The 25,560-nt window shown below is 38.1% G+C and overlaps 2 protein-coding genes across 10 annotated transcripts in view; one reads left to right on the top strand and one right to left on the bottom strand.

The window, feature by feature from the left end:
• TCF12 (transcription factor 12) overlaps positions 1-8,919 on the bottom strand; it is a 440,339-nt gene extending 431,420 nt beyond the window's left edge. For 2 of the 9 annotated variants that reach the window (XM_073211898.1, XM_037020963.2), the window contains exons 1-2: positions 7,626-7,668; positions 6,501-6,573 (exon numbers count right to left, since the gene is read on the bottom strand). Coding sequence is in view for 3 of the 9 variants with exons in the window: in XM_037020957.2 (XP_036876852.2) it covers positions 6,501-6,573; positions 7,626-7,700 (148 nt within the window). In the remaining 6 variants the exon portion in view is untranslated. Of the gene's footprint in view, positions 1-5,955; positions 6,049-6,500; positions 6,574-7,625; positions 7,723-8,674 lie in introns of those variants that run through there. The other 7 variants (XM_073211899.1, XM_037020964.2, XM_037020957.2 and 4 more) reach the window with 6 other exon arrangements.
• On the top strand, positions 8,392-25,290 carry LOC140850658 (uncharacterized). Its single transcript, XM_073241710.1, has 2 exons — positions 8,392-10,034; positions 24,273-25,290. Exon 1 carries the CDS (start codon positions 8,392-8,394, stop codon positions 9,589-9,591), a length of 1,200 nt encoding a protein of 399 aa, XP_073097811.1. The 3' UTR covers positions 9,592-10,034; positions 24,273-25,290.
• Positions 25,291-25,560: the final 270 nt, after the last annotated feature.

Below are 25,560 nucleotides of genomic sequence, written 5' to 3'. Positions count from 1 at the left end.
CTTATTAAAAAACAAGAATTCAAGGGCTCTCTCACTGATAAACACCATTTAGAATCCCCTCCATCTCAATTAGCACAAGTCAAAGAATGACAGGAATTCTCTCCCATCACCTCACAATCCATTCATACACAAGTACAAATCTGCACCAAATGTCAGCAAATGCTCCATTCTTATACTTCTGAACTTGTGTTTGTGCAATAAATAATCAGCCAGTCTCTAATTTTATACATCTAACTCCACCACTAACATCAGTTGTTGTCTTAATCATTTATCTCCCTCTGAGTTCATTTCCCTAAGGGTATTCATTCATTTACTTAGCTTTAATTATAACTTGTAGGCACAAAAAACAGAATCTACATCTCCTATCCAAAGAAAATCGAAGTGTGAATAAAAACATGTATGTACAAAACAGTGTTCACTATCACATCTTTTATAATAACAAAGAGCAAATTAGCAAATGATATCCCTAAATCTCAAACAGTAAGAGAACTAATTTGTTAAGATACGCCATATTCATTCCACGCAGGATCATACAAATTTAAACGAAGTTTATAAAGAATCTCTAAGAACAGGAGAAAATACACCATATGAAGTGAAATAAAAAAGCAGGGTATAAAATGAAATCATCATTAAGCTCTCAACTTTGCAAACATAGAACTAACAGGAAAAAAAACTAAAGGAAATAAAACAACAATTTTCTCTGGATGGTGAAATAACGGGTAGGTTTTTCGCCTTGTTGCTTTTACTGTTCTCCAATTTTCTTTCCAATGATGACTGACTATGTATTAATTTTATAGGTAGAAAAGAGCTTTGCTGTTTAATTTTTTTTAATCAACATCTTAAACTCTTCTCCTAGCACTCTTTGCTAATAAATCCCCAAATTACCCAGTAGAGTCCCAAGTCATGTGAAAAAATGCTCAAAACAATTCAGCATCCTTATTTCCTCCATCACTACCATTTCCAATTATGACAGAACTTCAACCTTAAATCATTTTTCTCACCCACAGAAATCCAGTTCCTTCAAATTCTGTCAATCCTTTTCTTCTGGTATTTTTCCTTCCTAATTGCTATATGAATATAAAGCCCAAACCTTCACCAGTTCATCCCTAGATAAGCACAATGGCCTCCTGAACAAATAAATGCTTTACTTATTCTATTGCCTCACCACTAATAATTCATTCCACCACAGTTCACTATACACCAGGCATTGTTCTTGCAGCTTTACCTGTATTAACATTCATAACAACCCTATGAGTATAGCTCCTACTATTAGTCCTATTTTACTGATTAAGAAACAGAAGGAGAAGTTAAGGAATTTACCCAGATCACCCAGCTAATAAGTGGCAATGACTGGATTTGAACCCAGGCCATGTAGCTCCAGATACTGGTATGTAAATATGAGTTCCTCCAGGAGTGCAATGAGTGGTGAAAAATAAAAAGATTATCATTGCCGTAACTATTTAGACTGTTGGAGCAAGCCAAATTCCCATTTCCAGGTCTCTTTCCACATTCAGGAGGCCAGTTTTCTTCCCTAATTCGTTTCCCATATCTCCTTCAAAATTCAACTCTAAATTCAACATCTCTTGAGTCTTCCTTAAACCAGTTCCCTTACTCCTCAGCACATCCATATTCTCATGGACTCAACATGAGCTACATTAATGTGCAGTTGTTCACATTTTTAATGTTCCAGAAGTTTATCAACCTCACAATTTAATATTTTATCTTCTTAACCAGATAGATGCCTCCACTTTTTTTGATCTATGTCCCTCTCAGTTTCCCACCTTCCCAGAAGCTACCAGAAGAATAAGCTACACAAACAAGATACTAAATAAACATGCAATTAACTGTTAAGTTGCAGATAAATATGGCTCAACTATTTAACAAATCAGAAAATCATTCATTAGTCTTCTGAACTCATACTGAAATGTTTCTCTTTCATTCCCTAAATGCAAAAGTATTAATTTGTAATTTCAATGTTCCCAACCAAAAATATATATTCAAGTGATACCCAAAAGCAGTCCTATTAAGTGAATTAAAAAAAAAAAAAAAAAGGTATCCCACACAATGTCCAGAAGTAGCCCTTCCTTTTTTTTTTTTTTTAGGAGACCCTTTCTAATAGTTTTACTTTACACTTATTGCAAGAGTTATCCAAATCTTTGACAACACTAATCAGGCAGTGACATTCCAAGCATGACTGCCAATTGTTCAAGAACAGAAAAAAACTACCTGGCTTCAATAAGAAATTATTCTAAATGGCCCCATTAAATCTAAAATGAAAACAACTGTGTTTATACTGTAAAAGTTGAATATCTTCATCTACCTATTCAAAGAGATAGCAAAAGATACACCAAACTATAGCCTAAAAGATAGAAAGTCAAATTTGTTTTTAAGTTGTTAATGAAAACAGGTAAAAGTAGTAATTACAGGCATGCCTCATTATATACAGTAAGTCTCTAAAATATTGTGACATAGTGAAATTGTTTTTTCAGATCCATTATAAGCCATGATTAAAGGAATACCACAGGACATGTTTTGAAAAGCACGAAATACTCATAGTTGTAACCCTGTCTCTAATTTTTCTGTTTTCCAAGTTTGTATTTTCATATACTGATTTTCTCTAAGACTCCCTTGCTACTTAGCTTTTCCCTTAAATGAGCCACTTTTAAAAACAGATCATATTTATACTAAATGTTATATTTTTCCTCTTATGCCTGCTGACTCTGCAGTAACTATCATTCAGCATTACATCTTGCCAAAAGCAAATGAACAACGTGGTTCAGTTATCAAAGTAACAATACTACATTTGACCAGGTGTGTTTTTACTGCACATTATATTTACTATAAATTTCAACACTGATAGGTATATAACATGAACCACACCCTACTCATAACCTTAAGTAAAAAGGCCAAACCTAGTTTCCCCTAATAGACTACCATTCCCACTTACATTATAGTTGAATCAAAAAACACACAGGTTAAACTTTGGTTTTCCCATTCCAATTTGTTTGTTTGTTTGTTTGGTATGTTTTGGTATTTTTCTTGGTATGTTCAAATAACATTATGGCAATTTGAAAACCCTACTTTATGCTTAGTAAGGTGAGTAGGTGTTTACTAATATTACCATGGACTTTTTTTTTAATTACTTGAGAAATAGATGTAGTTATAAAATGGAAACACCAGGAATCCCTGTGGTGATGTAACTGTTTTTGTATCTTGTCAATAACCTAGTTTTGATATTGTACTACAGTTTGTAAGATATTATCATTGTGGGCAACTTGGTAAAGCATAGGTGGGAATCTCCATATTGTTTCTTACAACTGCACATGGATCTACAGTTATGAAGAAATGAAAAATTTAATTTAAAAAATTACTGAAGAGCAATTTAGTGAGAATTCATTTTTCTGGCCCTTACCAGTGCTTTCAAAAAGCCTCTATGTGTTTATGAAAAATTTCTCTTCCTGAAAACTGATCAGTAACTTAAGAATGAAAAACTGTATTCCTTTAAAAACGAGCTAGAAAATAGTTCTTACAATTATTTCCAAAAATCTTGGACAAGAAGATATCTATAAAAATCTCTTACAAGATATACAGATAGACACAGATAGACAGACACAGTACATATGGACAGATTACAAAACCATTATCCCACTCCCTTTCAACATCTCTTAATACTTGGATTCAAAACCTAACAAAGGAAAAGTTTCAGATTATCATGTAAACATTTAAGCTACTAAAAATTAAACCCAGTATCACAATTTAGTTATACATACTCAAACCCTGAAGTTGGAGGTGGATTTAAAGACCTGAATTTATTCCATTTTGTCGAACCTTTGAACCTTTCTCCTTATACACTGCCCTAACACAGAGCCTCACCTTTAATCTACAGGGAGAAACACCTCTCTCAAGGTCACTGTAAGAATACCTTGCATTATCTATAATACCAAGTAAGTGGACAAATTCAGTCTTCCCATAATGCAAACACATTTGAAAAAATGGCATAACTCCTCAAGAAAAATAAAAATATATGGTATGCTTGCAGCTAAAAAAAATTCTAGGAGTGTTATTATTACCTCTCAAGAAAACCCTGCTGTGAAATTAAGTTATCCTCAAAAAGGACAAATAAGAAAAGGGATTATATTGGACAATTATAGTGTTCATGAGGCAAAAGGCTTTGGGTTTTACAAATATTACTTCAAAAAGACGACAAAACTAATCTTTAAGTAAGCTTTGCAGAGAAAGAAAGTTAAATCTTTACCTCCTTATATGCTGCAAATAAATAAGCATTAGGATGTATTACATACCCTTTGGAATCAGGACACATTATTTAAATATCAATAAAGTATGCAAATAAAATAATATATACCAATTTATTTTAGACATTTCCTTTAAGAAATGCCTATAGGGAAACGGTATCTACCAATATCCTTTGACATAAAATCATCATTTTTGCCATTTTCCCTTCCCTAAAATACAAATCCACTCACTAATTACTAAAGATCACAGCTTTTTTATTGTAATTCTTTTCTGGAATTAAAAAAAAAAAACAGATAAAGATTAATATATCCACTGAATACAAGAGTTTAAATTCAAACTTTCAACACATAAATAACAAGTCTAACAGTTTTAAAACTAAAATTTCCTATGCCAAAGAAGCTAACACCATTACCATGTCTACCATGCAGAAAATATTTTTCCTTGTATAAAGCAAGCTACAGAAATTAGGGCCCACAACTACTCCAATGCTATGCTTGGAATACACACCAACTTCACACATACTTTTTAATTTCACAGACTACATAAATCATACCTTAAATTTTTTTAAGTGAAAAAAATATAACCACCCTTATTCTAAAAACAGAAGTATTTCTAAAAGCAAGTTTCTGAAGTTCACAACCTTGATGGCAATGAAAGTCAGCGAAATGTATTTTCCACAATTCAAGCTGGAATTAACAAACTAAAACAGCAGGATCACTACTAATTTAATGAAACATACTAAGCATCTACTATGTATTGGGCAAAGTAAACTTGGAGGTTCCTGAGGATGAATCACAAGTAGCAAAAATTGAGTTGTACTCAAAATAGTATAAATAAAGGGAAAACTGCCTTCTTTATCAACTCAGAATTTTCTTCCCTTTCTCCAAAGAAGTGTCAATTTTCAAATGATTACAGGTAAATAGAAGGAAGTGGGAGAGGAGTTGGGGTTTGACTCACATTTTATGAAATCCTTTTGATTAAGAAAAATATTAACCATTAGCATATTTAAAACCCAAAATGCTTTTATGGTACTTACTTGAGATGTTAAACGACATGCTTTATTTTCCCCACAAGTTGTAATTTCATCATTAAAAGTTATTTTTAGAAATTAAGTTAGTATGATGGTTTTTAAATGGGAATATTTTTAAATGGGAATATTTTTAAATGGGTATAAAGTGTTAAATTCGTTATAAAACTAATTTTCTTTTCCAATGTTTTGCTCTCACAGTACCTTAAGAAATCATCTACCATTTTAACCAGGGGAAATAAAAAAACATTGGTCAAGGAGAAATTACTGAGTTTCATACCAGATTTGACACCTGGTTTTCTTAAGATGGTGCTGCCATGGCTTTAACTATTATTTTCTTCATCTCTGAGCACTAAGGAATTAATTTAAGTTAAACAAAAATGTATAGCCTTCATACACTAGAACAGACCTTGGTTCTGAAATGTTTATTTTTTTGAAGTCATGAGCCTAAGTAAGTCAGCAAAGCAAAAAATGCAAACTTGTGAAACACAGGATAAACTTTAAAAATGGACCATAGTAGTTATAAATACACAGAAAGTAAATTTAAAGATGACAGCACTGGTGTAGAAATAGGAATCTAATTTATCCTAACCTAAACATTATCCCAATGTAATCTGAATGTAGGACAGAATTCAGTCAATTAGTAATTGTCATTTAGAAAGAAATTAACTTACCATTCATTTATTTGTAAGATTTATTCCATTACCATTTTAAATAATTATCCACAAAATTGTTAATTTGCTGCAGACTTCCAGGGGAATGGCCATCTTTTAAAATAAGTAAGTCTTAGTATTAACTCAATTCTATTTTTCATAAGCATATATTAAATAACATTATTTTACCAATTCTTTAGAACCCAAAGGTTTAATAATGCTAATGGGCTGAAATTTTAGCAAAATTTTAGAATACACATATTTAAATAAACATTCAAAAAAAAAAAGACCAAATATGTATCACAGAACATTTGCTTCTGTACTCTTCTAAACACAGGAGCATAACATCCCTTGTTTTCAAACAATAAAATTTTCAATTTACAATTTTACAGAAGAGGACAATTTTAAATCCACATATAGGCTTGCTCCTTTTTGTTTATAATTTTAATTGGACACTAAAGAATGAAGTACTGATATTCTTTGAAGAAAGATACTAGACTACTTTGTTTTTCTGCTAAAATTTATCACAACACCAAAATACAAATTTCTGATTTTAGACATCTTACCTGATCCACTGAATTGACTGCTTCCCAGTGTCGTTGGTCTGGTTTTCCCACTATTAACAGGTGGGGAAAACATCTACAAAAGTAACCCAAATGGATGTATTAGTCGTGAAATTTTTCTAGACTCCTTACAAACAGAAGTCCAACAAGAGTCATCAACTAGTTACTGTATTTCAGAGGGAAGTTAAAATAAACTGGGAAATATATACACTGAGTGGTGACTATTTCATAATCCTACTTGGAATTACATTCTCTTCTATTATATTGTCCTGAAAACTCAGTGACTTTCATGATATATTCTAAGACTATTAACTTTAAATGGTAAATTTTTGTCCATGATCCTCACTTTGCAACTGGCTGAAATTTATTTATACTACAATTTAAAATATACACTCAGAATCATGGCCAAACTACTACACGTGGTAATGATCCATTATAACCCAGTTACATAAAGTAGGTGTTGCCTCCTAAGAACATTTAATAAAGGAATTCAACCCAGTAGAAGGGCAGGCAGTGGGCATAGCTTTCAGCTGGTATTTTTGAACCACTTCATTAGTTTCCACGTTAAAATCTTAATATATATATATATACACACATACACACACATATACACACATATATATACACAACATATGCACTTGACATACACATAATATCTATCTTAAACAGTTCAGCCCAAAAGACTGGAGATTCTAACCCTTGATTGGCTTGTAACTGACATCCTTCAGGTACCGTAAAATATATCGCATCCTGGGGAGGCAAACGCTTAGGACTGTTAAAGAAAAATGATTTTTTTTTTCATATTAACTTCAAAATCCCTAATAATCATCAGGGTCAGAGGGTGACTCAACCAAAGCTCAAGATTACATTGTTCTTCTTTTAACTGGTTAAATCAAACGACCCCTCTGGCACCAAAGTTTTAAATCTGCAAGTCTAGACATTACATCAAAGTTCAGGTGTCCAACTTGGGGGAGCTGGACTCCAGCCCTGAGAACTACTGCTCAAAGCAGATGGAGTTCATGCTGCCTAGTCTCCACGTCGCTTCCCCCACCCCCTCCTTTCTTTCTTTTTCTTTCTTTTTTTGTAAACCTCAGCAGAACCCCAAGATGCCGCGGAAAGCTCTCATACCGCACTGAAGTCCAGCAGGTCGCTCAGCTCCTTGTCGGTCCCTATAGCGGCCATGCGTTGCTGCTGGGGATTCATCTTCGGCCACTTCTAGTAGGTCCTAAGGCAGAGCAAACAGGCTCAGCGACAGACTATCGAGGCCCGGAGTGTGAGGCGGTAGAGAGAGGCGTAGGGCAAGAGGAACAGCGCAGGGCTGACTTCCAATACCCCACTCGCTTCCAGCGCCGAGGCAGGAGAGCTTGGCGCCCGCGCCGGGTCCGTGAATCCACGCGCTCCTCGGCGCGGCCCAGGAGCTACCAGGAGGTTCCCGCAACTCGCCGTCTCTCTCCCAAGTTTCGGAACCCGACCCTGCCCCCTCTCCGGCGCCCCCAACCCCACGCCGCCGCCGGGTGCTCGGCGGAAGGAGCCCGGCCGGCGCGGGGGTCTCCAGGGGCGGGGTGAGGGGCGATTGGGCGTCCGGCGAACGGAGGGGCGACCAGCCGAGATGCGAAGTGACTCACTGGCTCCGCAACAATAGAACTGACAAGTTGTAGGGAACGCGCCGGCCGCAGGCCCGCGTCTGCGGCCGCCGCCGCCCGACGTCCCCGGCGGGGTCGGGGGAGGGGGGGTAGGGAAGCAACCCCCCCGCGCGTCGGAGAAGCGTTTAGAAAAAGAAAACAGAAACACCGACAACTAGTCCCGCTCTCGTTCGACATCCTCCTCCCGGGCTCGGCCTCCTCCCACTTTCGCTGCCCTGCCTGCGGCCGGCCAGCCCCGGACCTGCGGAACAATGAGCCTTGCTCGGCGGCCAGAGAAGCCCACTCGCGCGCGTCTCGGAGCCCGAGCTGAGCTCCAAGCCGGGCGCACAGGCCGAGCGCGCCGCCCGCGGGCCTGGCCGCTCGCGACTCTCGCCTCCGCCCCCACTCCGCTCCCCAAGTTCGAGGGAACCCCGGGTTCGTCTCTACAGAGCGGCGCGGACCGGGGGCGCCGCCGCTCCAGCAGATACCCCGCAGCGCTCCTCAGCCCCTCGTCCCCCAACGGCACTCCCCTCCCGCTCGCCTGTCCGCAATTACCTGCCGCCCCGTCTCCGCATCCAACCACCCCGATTAAAGTTCACTTTGGCGGGGAGAGCGGGCTCAGGCTTCCCCTTGCACCGGCCGGCAGCTCGGCCCACTTTACCCCGCGCGAGCTCTGGGATCCGGGCGGAGGAGGCAGCTCGCGGGCCTGGCGGCCCCTTCCTCCGGGGGCAGGCTGGCGGTCCCCCAGAATAGAACTTGTGGGTCTCCTCAGGCGGACATTTTTTTCGCTGAGGCCGCCTCAGCACCCCGCTCGGATCAGCTTCGGATCCCTCCGCGCCGGGAAGAGCCCCGGGTTAACCCCTTCGTCCCCGGCCCGCTCCCGCCTCCCGCGCCGAGGAAGTGGGGCCTGCGGAGGGGCGGGGTGGAGCCGGAGGGAACGGGGCGGGGTCGCCGTGCGGCCGGTGGACAAAGCCCGTGGCGGGGTGAGGCGGGACGTAGTCGGGGCCGACGGGGAGGGGCAGGGGACGCGCGCAGGCTCCCCGCGAAGCTGGGCCGCGCCGCCCGCGAGGTCGCCTAGTCGCTGCCTCCGGGAGCGAGGCGGCGGGCACCCTGGCGCCGCCTCCGGCTTGTCGCGCTCCTGCCTCGGGCCGCGAAGCGCAGCGGCGGAGACGCAGCTGCGCTGTGGCTGGAACCGCTGCCCAGGCCACCGAGCCAGAGGCCGTGAAGCCCTGAAGGCTGCCGTGCGGGGGCAAGCAGCGCTCGGTTGGGCCCGCAGGTTCCAGCCCTGGGAGGCCGCGCAGCGCTCGGCGAGGAAGGATAAGAGCGTTGGGAAGGAAGACCCGGCCACCTCGGTGGGCTCCTGGAGTAGGTGCTGTTGGTCGAATTCGTTGCTGAGAGGGAAGCAGAAGGGTCAAAAGCTCCTTCCAACCACGCAGAGCTGCGTGGGCTTCAAGTCCCAAACACTCCACTAACTCTAGCGTCCCCTCTCTAATGTCTGGAGTCACCTCCTCTCACCCAAATCCCTAGTGGGGCACCGCAGCCGGACGAGTTCTTGGAAATGGATCGAGCCAGTGTCTTTGTTTTGTAGAGATGGCCCAGGGAGGTTCTGTCACACAGCCACTGTCCTGGCAGAAGTTCTCAACTTGGGCTGAATAAGCCCCTAACGGAGCACGAAGAACACTAAACCGTAGTTCCTTCAGTTCGGTGATAGAAGTAAGGCTTTCTTGAATGGCAGCTAGTGTTGACATTTGGGGGTCAGTAAGTGCAGTAAAGACCAGCAAGGGGCAGACAGAAGAAATACTGAAGAAAGAAGACACATCCAAAGTAACAAATTGAAGGAAGCAGCCAATGCCTTGAGGACAAAAACATGGCAAGAAGGAACCATCGGAGCCCAGACTTCCATGGAAACAAGAAGGTAGATTGAGCCCGCAAATAATGCAGTTGTACTTTTAGTACAACCAGAACTGTCCAGAGGGAGAATACACTTGTTGCTTGGGGGTAGGGCTTTCTGTGACATTGTCAGTGGCCACACCCTGGACCTTGTGCCAGATGCTGTGGTAGCCTCCCCGGTATCCACTCTCCTTATCTAGTTAAACATCCCCCTTTTCTTGTGTCACATTCCTGCCCTGGCTGCTTACTGGAGCATGTGGTTCCAATATAAGCAAATTAGAATAATTCCAACCTAAATTAAATCAGCATAGTCCCATTCTCTGCTATGGTTATTGGATGACAATGGGCTGGACATAATTTGGGCCAATGAAAGCAGCAATTTGCTTTGGAAAATTTTTTGTTTAATATTCCAAGAGAGCTTCAGATGCACCCTCCTCTTTCTGTGTATAGTCAGAAAATCAAGGAGTATAAAAACAACCAAAAAAACTGAAAGAATATCACCAGCATGTTGTATAGGAAAAAAAATCAGGGAGTCTCTGGACTGTGGGCAGCCACACTCCAACTACAAGTTCCAGCCAGGTTAAAATAAACATGGAGAAAGCCTAGGCAGAAAGAGATGTGATCTGAGAGGATGTTTTTGAGCCTTTGATCAAACAGTGTCTGAACCCAGGTCTACCTTCATTGATTAAACCAACAGTATTAGAGTTTTCTGCTATTTATAATCTAGTGTGTTCTAAGTGATACAGGCCCAATGACCATTTTTTGTAGCAAAGGCTCAAACATCGGATAGGAAGTCTGACTAGAACTTTTAAGGCTCCATTCCAGTGGTAAGATTCTGTGGCTCAGCGGTAAAACTGAAGAGAAATCTTGAGGAAAGGAGAGGCCATGTAATCCCATCTGAAGGATTTATACTGTTTTCAAGAGAAAAGGAGAGCTTGTTTCTTCTCGTTCTTCTCATAAAACTAATTCAAAAAGAATATAGCTGTGTGCCCAAACCCTCAGTCATAGACTCCCTCACTCATTTCTAAGAGCCCCCGTCTCTACACTCACAAACACATGGATGCAATTTTATCAAGGAGACCTAAGTTGCCCAGAGAAACCTTTACAGTCAAAAGGAAAAGCAGACAAAGCAATGGGCTTTGCTAGCTTGGGAAATTACCTTGATCTTGACCTTTTGTTTAGAAAACAAACAAAAAGCTTCTCTAGAAAGCTCTGAGAAGGAGGAAGAAGAGAGAGAACAGAAGAACTCAAGTGGCAAGTTGCTATATAGATGGAATGACTGGCATCCTAGCATTATCCACTTGGAACCAATGTTGATGGGTAATGCACTCCCTTGTAGTTCCCTGCTCCGTAGAGAACAGCTAGGAGTCTGCTTTTTTGCCCCACAGCTATCCCTTTGGGACTAAAGGGAACAATTTTTATGTAACAATTAATCTAATAAAGATTCTCCCATCACTGATGAACTTAAAGCAAAAATTTTCTGCTCTGTCATAAGCCGGACTCTACTAGTCATCAACATTGTACTCTCATTCTCTTCTATTTGCCAGCAAGAATACCTCATCTTTGTGGGATTTTCTGGTACAGATTTTGCCTTTCTTCTCTCTTTATAAAAAGAGTTCTTTACTCCTTGCTAGTATCATTTATTATTGAAGCTATTAAATAGCTTATATGAATGCTATTTTCAGATTTGAAAAGATAGGCCCTAATGGTTCATCTTTCATTCAATGTATTTTTCCTCTTTAGGATTCTTTCTTTCATATTTTGTGAAACACCAAAATCAAGACAAAATTAGAGGTCAGAAAAAGAAGAAGAAAAACAGATTTTTCTCCCTCCTAAAATCCCACTAAGACAACAGTAAAAGGATTTTTTTAAAAAATATTTTTATTTATAGATAATTTCAAACCTATGCAAAAGTAGAATAGTATTAAGAATGTCCATGCACTTAATCACCCATCTTTAATAATTATGCACTCTTCATCTGTCACTCCTCCCACTTTTCCACCTGTGTTAAAGTAAATCCAGTACATCATGGCATGTCATAAAATGACTTTTGAAGATTAAAAGCATTAGGAACCAAAGAGAAGATCATGGCAACAAAATCTAAGAAGGCTATTAGCTGGAAAAGTTGAAGAGAGATGAAAGATGTGGTAGACTAACCAGACTGAAGGCAGCAATGACAAAGATCAATAATCAAACCCATGTATACTTCAGCATCACTAGAAGATTCATAACTAGCCAGCTCCATGTTCCTCATAAAGGGAAGTGAGGACAGGGGGAAATACTACAAGGAGGATCGGTTGTAAATCTGTTTAAGAGGCAACCAGATCCTCAAATTCCCCTCCCAAATCCTCGCAGTCAGGCAAACAAATGCCTCTTTCCTACACAGGCAAAATACTACATACTTACTCTCTGCAGATTGTGAGGCAGGAGGTTTCTAAGGGGTAAGGGAATTAAGTGTACATTTGTATATTGAATGTTGAAGCCCCAGAAAGCTTTACCAACTTGGATCCCAGATTCTGGCAGCCAAGCTTTCAACTTCCAAGAAGATGAGAAGATCCTTCTATGTGGAATCTGACACAAGAGGGAAGACCTGAAGATTCTGACATGAGAGGTTCCCCAACAATAAGCCCAAACAAATCACTCTCAGCTTCTGGAAAACTAAACCTGTGATGGCAGGAAGGTATGATTTATTAAAAAATGGGAATCCCAAACCAATCTAAACCTCTAAAAATAGCAGCGGTGATGAAAATTATATTTCTTTCATAGAGTGAGATATTATGCAGATATTAAAAATATAAAAATTCAGTAACACAAGACATTTAAAAATATGCAGCAAAATGGGAAAAAATGTATGAAGCACCCTGATTTGTGATATTTTTAAATGCATAATTTTTCTACATAGAACAAATGAGATAAAACGCCACCCAAATTTTAATGCTGGCTACTTCCAAACAGAGGTACTCTACTTCCCTCTGTTTTTTGTTCTTTTTTTTTTTTTTTTGGTATCATTAATCTACAACTACATGAGGAACATTATGTTTACTAGACTCCCCCCATCACCAAGTCCCCCCCACATACCCCATTACAGTCACTGTCCAACAGCATAGTAAGATGCTGTAGAATCACTAGTCTTCCCTGTTTTATAAGTTTTTTACAAGAGGCATGAATATTACTTTAATAAATAAGAAAATTTATATGACACAAAGACATGTCCAAATACTTTTTTGACTTTGTCTTTTCCCACAAACTTAAGCCTCCTCCTGCCTTCCCTCGTAAATGGTACCATGCCTAAAAAAAAACAACCCACCCATTCACTTAGAATTTCCCGTCAGTATTTTATTACCCTATTCTCAAATATGAGCAGATAACCAAGGATTATCAGATATTTGAGGGAAGTCACTATCATGTGAGATATTTAGAGCATTTAGAATTGAAGACAGGAGAGTACAAATACAGGAAAAAACTTGATAATGGTATTGGAAGAGAAAATTAAAGAAACTTCCTGGAAAGCAGAGCACAAAGACAGAAAGGCAGTTTAGGAAAATCAAAGGTTCCAAATGAGAGATGGGGGAGGGGGGGAAATGAGGAAAATCATCGATGAATAAGAAAAATTTCCAGAACTGGAGTACATGAGTTGCAAATTAAATGGATTCACCAAGTGCCTCCATAACAGATAAAAGTCGGCTTGTTACTAAAGCACGCGAGCAGGAAATCTGAGCACACAGCAAAGAGAAAACCTTCAAACTTCCATAGCCAACACAAAACAAGGCAAATACAAAGGACTAAAAGTCAAAATGGCATCCACTGTTCAAGAGCAACACTGGAAGTTAGAGGGCAATGGAACAAGACCTTTACACATTCTGAAGAAAAAATAGTTGTTTAAATGAATGGATTAGTGAGAAGTATTTTTTAAATGACTCTATATATCATTTTTAAATCAAATATTGATTTTCTCTGGTTTGTTTTAATGTGAGTTAGGGTTACAGAGATACCCCTGTCTCCCAAATAGAACACACAGTGCCATCGCCTGCCAGTACATGTACAGTGTTTGTCCTCTATTTTCTCAGCATCTCTAAAGCATTTTGAAAATATTAGTGTCCTCTAAACTTTTGGCAAACAGAATCCTTGTTTAATTATTGTATTCTTTTGTGAACATAGTATAATTCAGTATATATATTTCTTATAGTCAGATCTCATTTATGAACTACATCCCAAACAGCAAATACCTTTTTGAAATATATCTTTGCCATGTATTTTAAGATGCAGGTGCCTAGAAACTAGAACAAGTAATAGAACTGTCTTGAAAAAGCTGACAAACACCAGACTGCTCATTCTGCTCTGCCCATTTAATTTGACTTATTGGGAATAAAAGTTTGAAAGGTGATGTGAACTACCAAGAGGGACTGAAGGCATCCCACTAGAACATAAGCCCATGGGGGTAGAAATTTTTTTCAGTTCTGCTCATTACTATAGTCTAAGCCCCTAGAAGACGGTTCCAGGTGCATAGTACATGCTTAATAAATACTTGTTGGTTTATGTAAAACTGAAACAGTAAATGAATGACATAAGGCAATTTTGTGTCCAAGATGGCAACTGAATTTCCAGATAAGTAGCCAGGCTTTTGAAAAATGAAAGTTAAATTTGCATCCATATTCTCCAGCTGACCATCATTACAATAAAACCTGCAAAGGAATGGTAGTGGACATTTGTCATAGTCATGAACATCCACCATCCTTCAAACAGCCTTTCTGTATTAAAGGACATTCCCATGATATGACTCTTGCCTCTCTAACATAAGACAAAACCAAAAATTTCCAAGACCCTTTGCAGCCAGGACAAAGACTAGTGATGTAGGCACCTGCTCAAGACTGATTCCAAAGTGAGCCAAAGTGATTGGAGATGCCATTTTATCAGACCTAGCCCTCTTTCTATGATATTAGTTGCAAATATTCTCACTTGTAATTTGTCTTTATTTTTTACATGCAAAATTTTTTTAATGTCTTATGTAATACAATGTATTCATCCTGTACAGACATCTGAGTTGTATGTCATATTTAGGAACGTCTATCTCCCCTTGAAATTATAAAAAGAGAAAATTCACCCATAATTTTTTCTAGAACTTTTGTACTTTGATTTTTGTGTGTGTGTGTTTAAGTCTTTAAATTGTGTGGAATTTATTTTGGTGTAAAGAATGAGGTAGGGGTCCAATTATTTTTTTTCCAGTTGGCTATACAGTTATCCTCAGTCATTTGAATACAATATTCTGGATTAGTTATTTATCCTAAATTACTTAATCCTTTTATTCAACTCACAGTGTTAAACTGTGTGCTCAATTATCAAGAAAGAAAAGTGGGAAAGAAAATAAAAGGAGGATAATCAGGAGAACTCAAAGTTTAGAGGTTAGGATTTTATAAGATTCCTGTTACTGTCAGTGACAACCTCCTTCTTCATTACCAGAAAAGACAACTTGGTGTCTGAAGGTGATAACACTTTCAACAATTATCTTAAGAAAAACCATGCTTACAATTAGCACACATAATGTAGGGGGTGAACATGGGAAAGGCAATATATACAGAGAAGATAAGTAATGATTCTATAGCATCTTACTATGCTGATGGACAGTGACTGTAATAGGGTATGTGGGGGAGAACTTGATAATGGGGGGAGTCTAGTAACCATAATGTTGTTCAAGTAATTGTACATTAATGATATCAAAACTAAAAAATTTTTTTAAAAAAGAAAAACCATGCTTTCCCTATTCTGGTCATATACCAGCTAGTATATACAAGTACTTGGGGTTTTACTGTATGGAAGTTTTACACTGTTGAAGTAAAGAAGCACTTATTGCATGTACTTTAATATGGTAAGGATTCTCTTGTTCTTTGTTTTTTATCTTACTATCTAATTTGGAAATAATTAATCCTCAATCTATGGTTGTAGCTTGTACATTTCTCTAAATATGTAAGCTGACATATCATTCCATTAGGAGCACATGTGTGTTTGGAGCTGCCTATCTTAAAGAGACACTCAATACTGGAATACAACAGAAAGGAAGAGATTGGCCTTAAATACACGAACAAAGTCAGATCTGAGATTTTCATGGGAGGTAGAAAATTATTTCTTGGCTTCCTCATCTCCGCTTGTAATCTTACCTCTCTTACTTCTGAGAATAAGCAAATAGATATCACTTAGAATTTTGGTCCCTGGACCAGTAGCATCAGTTTCTGGAAACTGATTAAAAATGTAAATTCATGGGCTCCATTCTAGACCTACTCTGTGAGTGGAGTTCCATCTCAGCAACTCTCAGGCAGGGGCTAGCAATCGATTTTTTTAACAAGTCTTCCCCATGATTCTGTTACAGTATACTAAACAGAAAGTGCCTTAGAATGGTGGCCCTGTTAAGTCCTTAATACCTCAGGATAATGAAGATGAACACTCAGTGGGCTGTCAGAGTATATTTACCTTGAATAGATAAGGACCATTGAAGAAATGTACTTAACAAGGTAGAGTAATGCTGAAAGGAATAAATGCATAGAAATTAACCATCTTTAAATGGTTGCTAAAAGCAAAACGTATTGCTTGTGAAATGTCCAGAAACAAGACACTAGGTGACTCCAAGTTCAGCTCTCACCACATGTCAGATCTTATAAATCACTTATTATGGATCATTGCTATCTTAAGCAAATTCAGTCTCTAATAGTCAATTTATTGTTCACTTTAATATTTATGAAAAATCAGAAGAATATATGGTCAATATTCTCAAGTTCTTAGGTGCATATGGCCAGTTTCTCTCAACTAGAATGTCTTCAGGGGTAAAGGCTGCATTTTTCTTTTTTTATTAATAACCATATCTTCTTACTAACATCAACAATCCCTTAGTAAATGGTTATTAATTAAATGAGAAATTATATTTTCAGTGAAAATTTCCTTGAGTTCCTTCCCCTGGGTGATGTGATAAAATGAATTGATTGACTTGGATTGGATGATTTAGATTATACTTAATTATCCACACTTTCATTTGAGAGGTGTTAAGGAACAATTGTTCTCATATAGTGCAGAAATGTTTTATTTTGGGACCATCTGTTGAAATTCTAATTTCACTGCACCAGCATTTTTATGCAATTACACATTAAGTTTTGGTGATTGGCATATTCTTCTCTAAATCCAAAATATCTTACTATAATTTTTCTTGTTTCATTTGCATTATTAGGTACACATTTTTTAAATTATTTCTAATCTTTAAAAATATCACCTTAAGCTTTTACATTACATTCTGTAATATGATGCCATTGAATGACTATTGACATCCTTTGGAATTAAGAATAAAACCTGAGAAAAATACTAAATGGGACTAGCTCATTATTTCCGAGGTCTTTGGCTAACCTCTTGCACTCTATTTCTAATGGTCTGATGATGTTCCACCTTGATGTTACTCAATTTTATATAAAATATGCTTGATGGGATTAAAATTGGCAAAGATATAAATATTCTTTGCTTTCTAAATCTCTCAGGTTGCATTTAATCTTTAGATATGACTTGAGCTAGGATTAAGGAACATGAAAATAAAGTATTAATAATCACCTAGAATATATTTCCATTTTCTTCAGTAACATTTTACTTGAAAAGCAATTTATATATCTCTCTTCTAACCCAATAATGCAGTTTTCTCAGAAATGAAGCTTCATTACATTCATTTGTTGAATCAATAGTGCTCTGATTTGTTTTCTGATGAGCTCTGTAAGAACAGAAGCACTAATCTATAAGAAAAAAACTCTCTAACTTAGCTTTCCCAAAGTGCTCCATATTGACTTGTGTGACTGTCAGTCACACTTGAATGGAGCTCACAATGCTAATGAGATCGACATCACAGGCTTATCCCCAAAGGACCCGTTAACTTCTCTCAGAGAAGCAAGGGTCTCTTTACTACAGATCAGTCAGTCTTCTATTCCTGACCATCTCAAAAAGTATTGGTCCCAGAAGAACAGAGCACAAGAATGCAACTGGGCCATCAATAACATCATTTGCGTGATGTTTTTTGCTCCATCTATAGAACTGAACTGATTTACAGGTAGGTACACATAGAGAATTTAAAGAAAAGAACTATTTGAAACATTAGAATGATTGAATAATAGGTAAGAAAGTGCGGGTGGGAAGAGGACATACGCTCAAGTGGGAACCAATTCTCTGCATTTGTATTACAAACTTAAAATTGAGATCATACTCTAAACACAATTTTAAAACCTAATTATTTTATGGAAAAATTTCAAACACATACAAAAGTAGAAGGAATAGTATAATCAATGCGTTCGAACCTACCAACCAGCTTCAACATTAATTTAAGCATCCCCATCTCCAGATTAATTGGAAGCAAACATCAAACCATTTCTTCTACAAATAGTTTAGCACTTACATCTAAAAGATAAGATGCTTCTAAAAAAAATATAATGGTAATAACATTATCACATCTACAGTATTTATAAAATGCTTTAATATCAATTATTCAGAAAGTAATTGAATGTAGAGGGATACTGTGAATAATGCTATGATGAACATAGGAACACAGATACAGCTTCAAGATAGTGATTTCAAATCAGATTTCCCAGAATTTTCTCACAAAAATTTTTTAGGCATTAAGTCTGTTAATCTATGACTCCCCACTCCTTCTCTTTGAATCAGTGTTTTAAAGCTAAACTCTGTTCTTTGTCCTGTGGGATTTTCCATGGTCTGGATTTTCTGATCATAGCTCTCCTGGTGGTGTTAAATATGCTCCTCTATCACCTGTATTTTCTGTAAATTATTATTTGGATATATATAGGCTTGATCAAATTTTAGTTTTATTTTTGGCAAGAATATTTCATGTATGATGTTTTATACAGGAGGCAAGTAATGTCTTCTTGTCTGTCATTTTGTGAAGTTAGCCATCATTGATAATCATTTTGTAGTGGCATTATTTCATTAGGGATTACAATATGATGATATTCTATCATTTCTGCATTGATTATTAGCTGGAACTCTGAAAAGAGAAACTTCCTCTCATTAACGATTAGATTATCCTGAGGTACAATTTCTATTTGAGAAGGTAGCTGCTACCTGCCTGTTTCACTCTCTTTATGAGTTTTCAAAATAATGAGTTGGTTTCTTTGAATTTTCCAAGGATAGTAATACAGGTTTTGTTTTAGAGTATCAATTTCAGCTAATACGCTTCATTTAATACGCTTCAATCTATTATCATTATCCTAAATCATAATCAAATTGTCTCCTGTTGGACCAATGGTAGCACCTTCAAGTTGGCTCCTTGGACATGACCCAGAAGTCTTTGATACTCACCTTCTGGTATGACAAGATGTTCCAGGTCATCTTGTAATTTCCTGCTCCAATTGTAGAATCATCCACTTCTCCAAGGAGATCTGGGAAAGATGATTTGTAATGGTTGGATCTTACACATTTATCATTATTTATTGAACCAGTCCACTATTGGGGAGGAAAAGGCTTTAGGTAGTTTTATAAATTGTTTAGCTATTTTATAGAAATACATCATGTAAAAGTGACTGATGTTGTACGTATAAATCTTTTTTCTATTATCTAATGTTTAAAGAAAAGCTAGCCGATCAGCCCATTTACAGCCTGGTCTATAAACCAGGGTACATCATTCACCTATTACAGACAACTGCCTGTAGGGTGAAGCTTGCAAACAATTAATTAAAAGGTGGCAGCAAATATAATATAAACCTCTGGTGGTAAGGAGACGATACATGTTTAGTTGCTAATACTTATCAGCCCCTGAGGATATTCTGCTTCTTAGAACTGCAATCCCTCTGGACATTTCCTTGCCAGCCAAGAGGGTAAGATTAGGTTTGGTGGGAGTATGCATTAATGGAAGATTTTTTTTATAAACTATATTGGAGGAGGCTCACTGACAACTATGCAAAAGGTTATAAAAGGAAAGTCACCATCTCCCACCCACCCTAAATTCCCTGTTTGGCTGATTAGAAACATTTGGACTGCCTAAAATGTTAAAGTGAATCAAGCCATCTTCCCAATACATGCAAATGGTATACATTTTGGAGTACTTAAAGTTTTCTTTACTTTTTGAATGTGATGCTACTAATTCCATTTGATACATACAATCTGCCTCTTGCCCAGACAGAATGTTTGAAAGCTATTTTTCTAAAACACCTGGGCTTAGGCAGCAACCCTTTGTTTTAGGAAGAAAGTGAAATCGTAATAGCAGTCTCCAAAAGGAAGACGACAGTGATTATCATAGTTGCTCCCTTTCTTTACTCAGCTCATGTGGTCAGGTTCTGTGGGATAAAGGTGCTATGGTCAAAACTCATTAAACGAAGTCATTTACAATTCCTAGGTATATTAAAAATGAACTATTCTCCTAAGGAACAGTTAACCTTCAGGGTCAACAGACTATTCACCCTTCATATTACAGGGACCTCAAACAGTAAATGCTTGAGCAGAACTCAGAGTTGTCATGAAACTGTAGAGTTTCCATATTCTGATCTCATGACACTTATAGTCTACCATGCCAAAACTGAAAACTGGAATAAATGCCTTCTGGTAGTCAGTTATGTTACCTTTCCTTTTTTGTTCATTTCTGTTCATTATGGCGAGAGTGTTGTAGATGAGTATGATTGCCAGATTAAATACTGGAAACCCAGTTAAATTTGAATTTCCGATACACAAGGAAAAATTTTTGTCCCAAATACTTCATGGAACATATTTATTCTAAAAATTATCTGTTCTTAATCTAAAGTTCAAATTTAATTGGACGTCCTGCATTAAATTTAGCAACCCTTGAATGAATAGAGTCTAATGGTGACTGATCTTTGAAAATTAAAAAGAAGTACATGTTGTACAATGTAGAGCAACACTTCTAAAACTCTGGTGTGCATACAAATCTCTGCTACTTATTAGAAAGCAGATTCCGATTCTGCAGATCTGGAAAAAGACCTGAGATTCTATCTGTCTAACAAGTTTATGCTTGATCTTAATGCCGCTGCTCCATGAACCACTGTCTGTGCATGACTGTAATGGACATACTTTGTTGTTATTTTGTGCTCCAGCATCTGAACTCTCTGAGCTTGGAGAATTCACTGACATGTGAATTTTGGAAGAAAATATAGCCTGATTCCCATGTCTTGATAGAAACTGTTAGAAGTTGACAAATGCTTTACCATCCTCCTTTGCAGCCTGATTCAGGCTCAATGACCTGCCCTCAGCCAATCAGAAGCACCTGCACGATCTTGAGTAACAGAACTAGTAGCACAAAGAAGCAAGGATAGGAACAAGTATAGGCAGTTCTTTTCTTGCAGCAGTGCAGTTGTGGCCAAATTAAGTGCCCAGGGCAGTGGTGGCGGTGGACGAAGGACAGAGTTCAGAGCTCTGAACAGCATCAGTAGTGGCAGTCTTCTCACCAGGCTGTTTCTGGAGCATGATTTGGGGCTTCATTCTTGGCTGCACAGCCCTGAGCTTGGTTCTCAATCCTCGTAATGATTCTGTGAGCTGCCCACTTCCTTTCCTACTAAATCAGTCAGAATTTATTTTTGTTGCTTGAAACTGAGAACCCCGATGAAGCCAAAAGGTTTGCTGGAAGATTGCTGGCTTGCACAGCCTATTGGCTGGCACTACATGTATGGGATGCCACCTAGGACACCACTCAGATGACCTCTGCTTTACAGGGTCTGAAGACTCTGAGAAAGGTGTAACCTCTATTTTACTTGGTGGGAGGGTATCTATTTCCTGGCATGCATCTTTTGTTTGCTCTGGCAATGAGGTTTCCGACAATGACTTGTCTTGCTTGGTTTAATAGAACTGGATTTATATGCTAAGCCCGTCATTAACTAGTTATGTGACTTGGGGCAATTCGCTTAATCTCTGTGACCATTTCCTTGGCTGTTAAAGGGGTTTAAGACTGCATGGTTTTTAAAATTATGTTTGTTCATGTTATAATTATTTCTTGTTTTACAACTTTGTTGGGGATACTTTGCGTATACAATTTCACCAATTTCAAGTGTCTGATTCAAAATTTTTTGGTAAATTTGTCAGTTGTGCAGCCATTACCACAATCGATCTAATTTTTAAAATATTTTCATCACCCCAATAAATCCTTAATGACCGTTTATAGTTAATCCCTATTGCCTCCCCTGTCAGAGGCAACTACCAATCTACTGTCTCTATAGATGTCCCTTTTCTGGATGTATAAATAGAATCATATAAATGGAATCACACATTCATAATTATTTGTTACACTAGTTTTTTTCTACTATATAGTGAGTTTCTGTGGGTAAAATTGCGGTATTTCCAGAATCTCTCTTCTGGCCTTAGTTCATTTCCATATCAATAGGTGTTTCCAAGGGGTGGAGAGAAGTAGTTCTGTACCATATCAATAGGTAATTACATGGGGGGCTGGGCATGTCTAGACTGAAGAGGTTAGGTGGGGTCCCTTTTTGCAGCTGGGTCATGAGAGACAGGGGTGAGCAGAGGTGGACAACTGCTTGTAAGCAATAAACAGATTTCTCCCACTTTATTTCTCCCTTTGACTGATTTTGGTTTCAAAGGTCTTTTGCCCTGGGCTGGGAAAATATCTCGCCCCCAGAGTTACTGTTTGCAAAAGGCCAATGTCTAAATGTTTATCTACAATGTATAGCACAGTGCTTTGTACAGAGTAAATAGTCAAAAAAATAAAATTAAAAACACTGATACTTATTAAAGTTGTTGTGAGGATTAAATGAGTTTATTAGATTCTTGCTCCTCATTGTCTGATCCCCAGACCAGCAGCTCAATATCATGGAGGAGCTGGTTAGAAATGTAGTTTGGGGCCCCACCTTAGATTTAGAACCTGCATTTTCATAAGATCCTCAGGTGATTCACAGTCTCATGAAAGTTTGAGAAATACTACTCTAGACTATAAGATCCATGAGAGCAGGGATTTTGTGTGGCACATAATAGGTATTCAATACTATTTGTTGTATGGTTAAATGGACAGTGATACATATGGAAGCATTTTGTAAACTGGTTAAGTCCTATATAAACAGGATTACCAAAGAATAGAAGTATGGATTTTTAGCTTAACTAAAATTTGTTAGAGAAACAGTTTGGTCTGACATTTTATAATGCCAGTTTATATACTGAAGCAAATATATTTATTTTATTTACATTTGAATGACAATTCCTTGAGGCTATGAAACCCAGTTTTAGATTTAAAAAATTTAGTCTCTTAACTGAAATGGAATTTATAGTGAGTTTATTAGCATGACAGTTATAGAACTTATTTCTAAGGATTGACAAAGAAAATTTATTACAGTTCCATTTTCTGTGAGGTAAGAATTTGATCAACAGCTAAGAAGCCAATGTCAGACTTTAAGAGACAGGGTTGGTATATGTTGTATAGTTAGCATCAACCACTAACAAGGAAAACCCATCTAGATTTCCACTTACAGTCTGGCTCAGAATGGTTTAATTTATTAATTTAATCATTTTAAAAATCATCAAACATTTATTAATTTGTCACTATTTGACAAGTGCTGTACCAAGGCTTTCTGATGGATTATCAGGTACAATATTCTTGAGTTCCATATCAATACAATGATGATAGCTTTTTAACTACATAGGCTAGCAAAAGACTTTTTATGATTTATGAATTCATGAATGTTAAACTCTTAAATACTTAAAAATTAAGCCACATTAATTATATATTTAACAAATTTATTGTAAAATGTAAAATTATATTTTTCTGGTAAATCTAGGCTATATGGTTAACACTTACAGGATAGTAATTGTTTTTATGTACGGTTGCTCTAAGGAATATAACAGGTATGTTCTGGGTATTTTCCATTTACTCCTCCAGATCTATTTTTCATTCCATTTGCCTTGCACTATACTGGAGGCCAATCTCTACAGAAGTACCCTCCAAGCCTTCTAGCATCTGGTTGGGTTTGGCTAATGGGAAGCACCAACAGAAGTTTGCAGAATAGGAGAAAAAGAGGACAAGTGTTTATTCCCCAATTCTCTGCTGGGCCACATTTGGCAGTGACTGCATATTTCTATTTATAGACACAGCCTACGTCAGGTGTCTTCTTCCAAACTACAGCTCTTTTTTGGGTTCCATTAAAAGCGTTTATCCCCTGTTCCTTCAGGCTTAAGGCTCTCCATTGTTACCAGGCCTTAAGTGCTTTAACACTGCTAGGTGATTCCCTTAACCCTTCCCACACCTCTGTTAATTGTCCTTTCATTAACCTCTTTTTACCCTCTTAAGTGTGATCTTCAATGGTACAAGAAGAGGTAATCAATCAGCTAGTATCTTAGGACTATCTGATGGGCTGGCACTGTGAAGACGTATAATACATGATCCCGCTCTGGAGATATTTACAGTCCAGTGAAGGAGATAAACCAACACTCGTGAAGCAATTGGTATCTAATGAGAGACATTTATTTTTTTGCCACTCAGCATCCATTCATTCTTCTGATAACTATACTCTGATTTTCCTATTCTATTACTCCCATTAACATCTTTTAAGTGGAGTGGACTCTACTCTCAACAACATGAGTAACCATTCCTCTGGTCACATGTCCTAATCAGAGCTAATAAGATATAAAGAGATTATTGCTGGCACTTCTGGGAAAGAAGCATGCACTCTTCCACTGAGATCGCTAACAGTAAGGATTATGTGAACTGGAGCTGCCAAGAGCCACCATATGGAGCCTGAGAATGAAGCCAACACAGAAGACAGAGCCAAGAGATGAAGCAGAATAGAATTCTAATGACATTGTTTAAGCCCTTGAGTCAAGCTATGCCTTGAGCTAAATATATCACTAATTCTTTACTTACATGAACTAATAGCCAATATTTTCTCTTTTTTGTATAAGTCAATTTGAGTTGTTTTTTATTTTGTTACCTGCAACTAAAATAGCTCTAAGAATTCATAAGTTAGTACCAGGACTGGGGATTAGTAAGAGGAAGACCTTAAAATGTTGAATCACTTGATTCAGATGAGGCTCCATCTATACTGGGCTGGGAATTTCAATAGCAAAGTAGTTCATTAAACTGGTACCCCCTGTATACTAGGATTCAGAACATGTGCCTATCAAGTACAAAATGCCAAAGGATATAGGGGAAAATGAAAGTTCTTATGGCCAGGATCCTCACCTGACCCTTAATGACTTGATGATGTAATTGGCCTACTGCTAAACTTGTGCTTATACACCCATTGGCAATGAGCTATTATTGTCAGTGTTACTATATAAAGAGATCTGCTCAGTGCTCTCCCCAGAGGTAGAGACTGAGATGGGCTTGCTGCATGCAGACTGCCCCACAGGCAGTCGTGATTCCAGCACTCAGCCTGCCACTGTGAGAATAAAGCTTTGTATAAAACATTTTACTCCTAATGTTCTATTGTTGTTATTTGGTCTGACTGAATCCAGAGTGAACTTGCCCAGGACCTTAAACCCTCAGGCAAAACTTGGCATCATTAGCAGGATTCATTGTGGATCGAAAAATGGGACAGCTTGCCCTTTTGGGAGTGGTGCTTCACTGGGCTGCCCTT

The sequence above is a fragment of the Manis javanica genome, chromosome 8 (assembly GCF_040802235.1).
Source record: "Manis javanica isolate MJ-LG chromosome 8, MJ_LKY, whole genome shotgun sequence".
NCBI lineage: Eukaryota > Metazoa > Chordata > Mammalia > Pholidota > Manidae > Manis > Manis javanica.
The sequence above is the reverse complement of the archived record's forward strand: the minus strand, read 5'-3'. Positions and strand labels throughout refer to the sequence as shown.

Coding starts and splice junctions, on each gene's coding strand:
- LOC140850658 (XM_073241710.1), top strand. CDS start 8,392: ATGAGCCTTGCTCGGCGGCCAGAGAAGCCCACTCGCGCGCGTCTCGGA.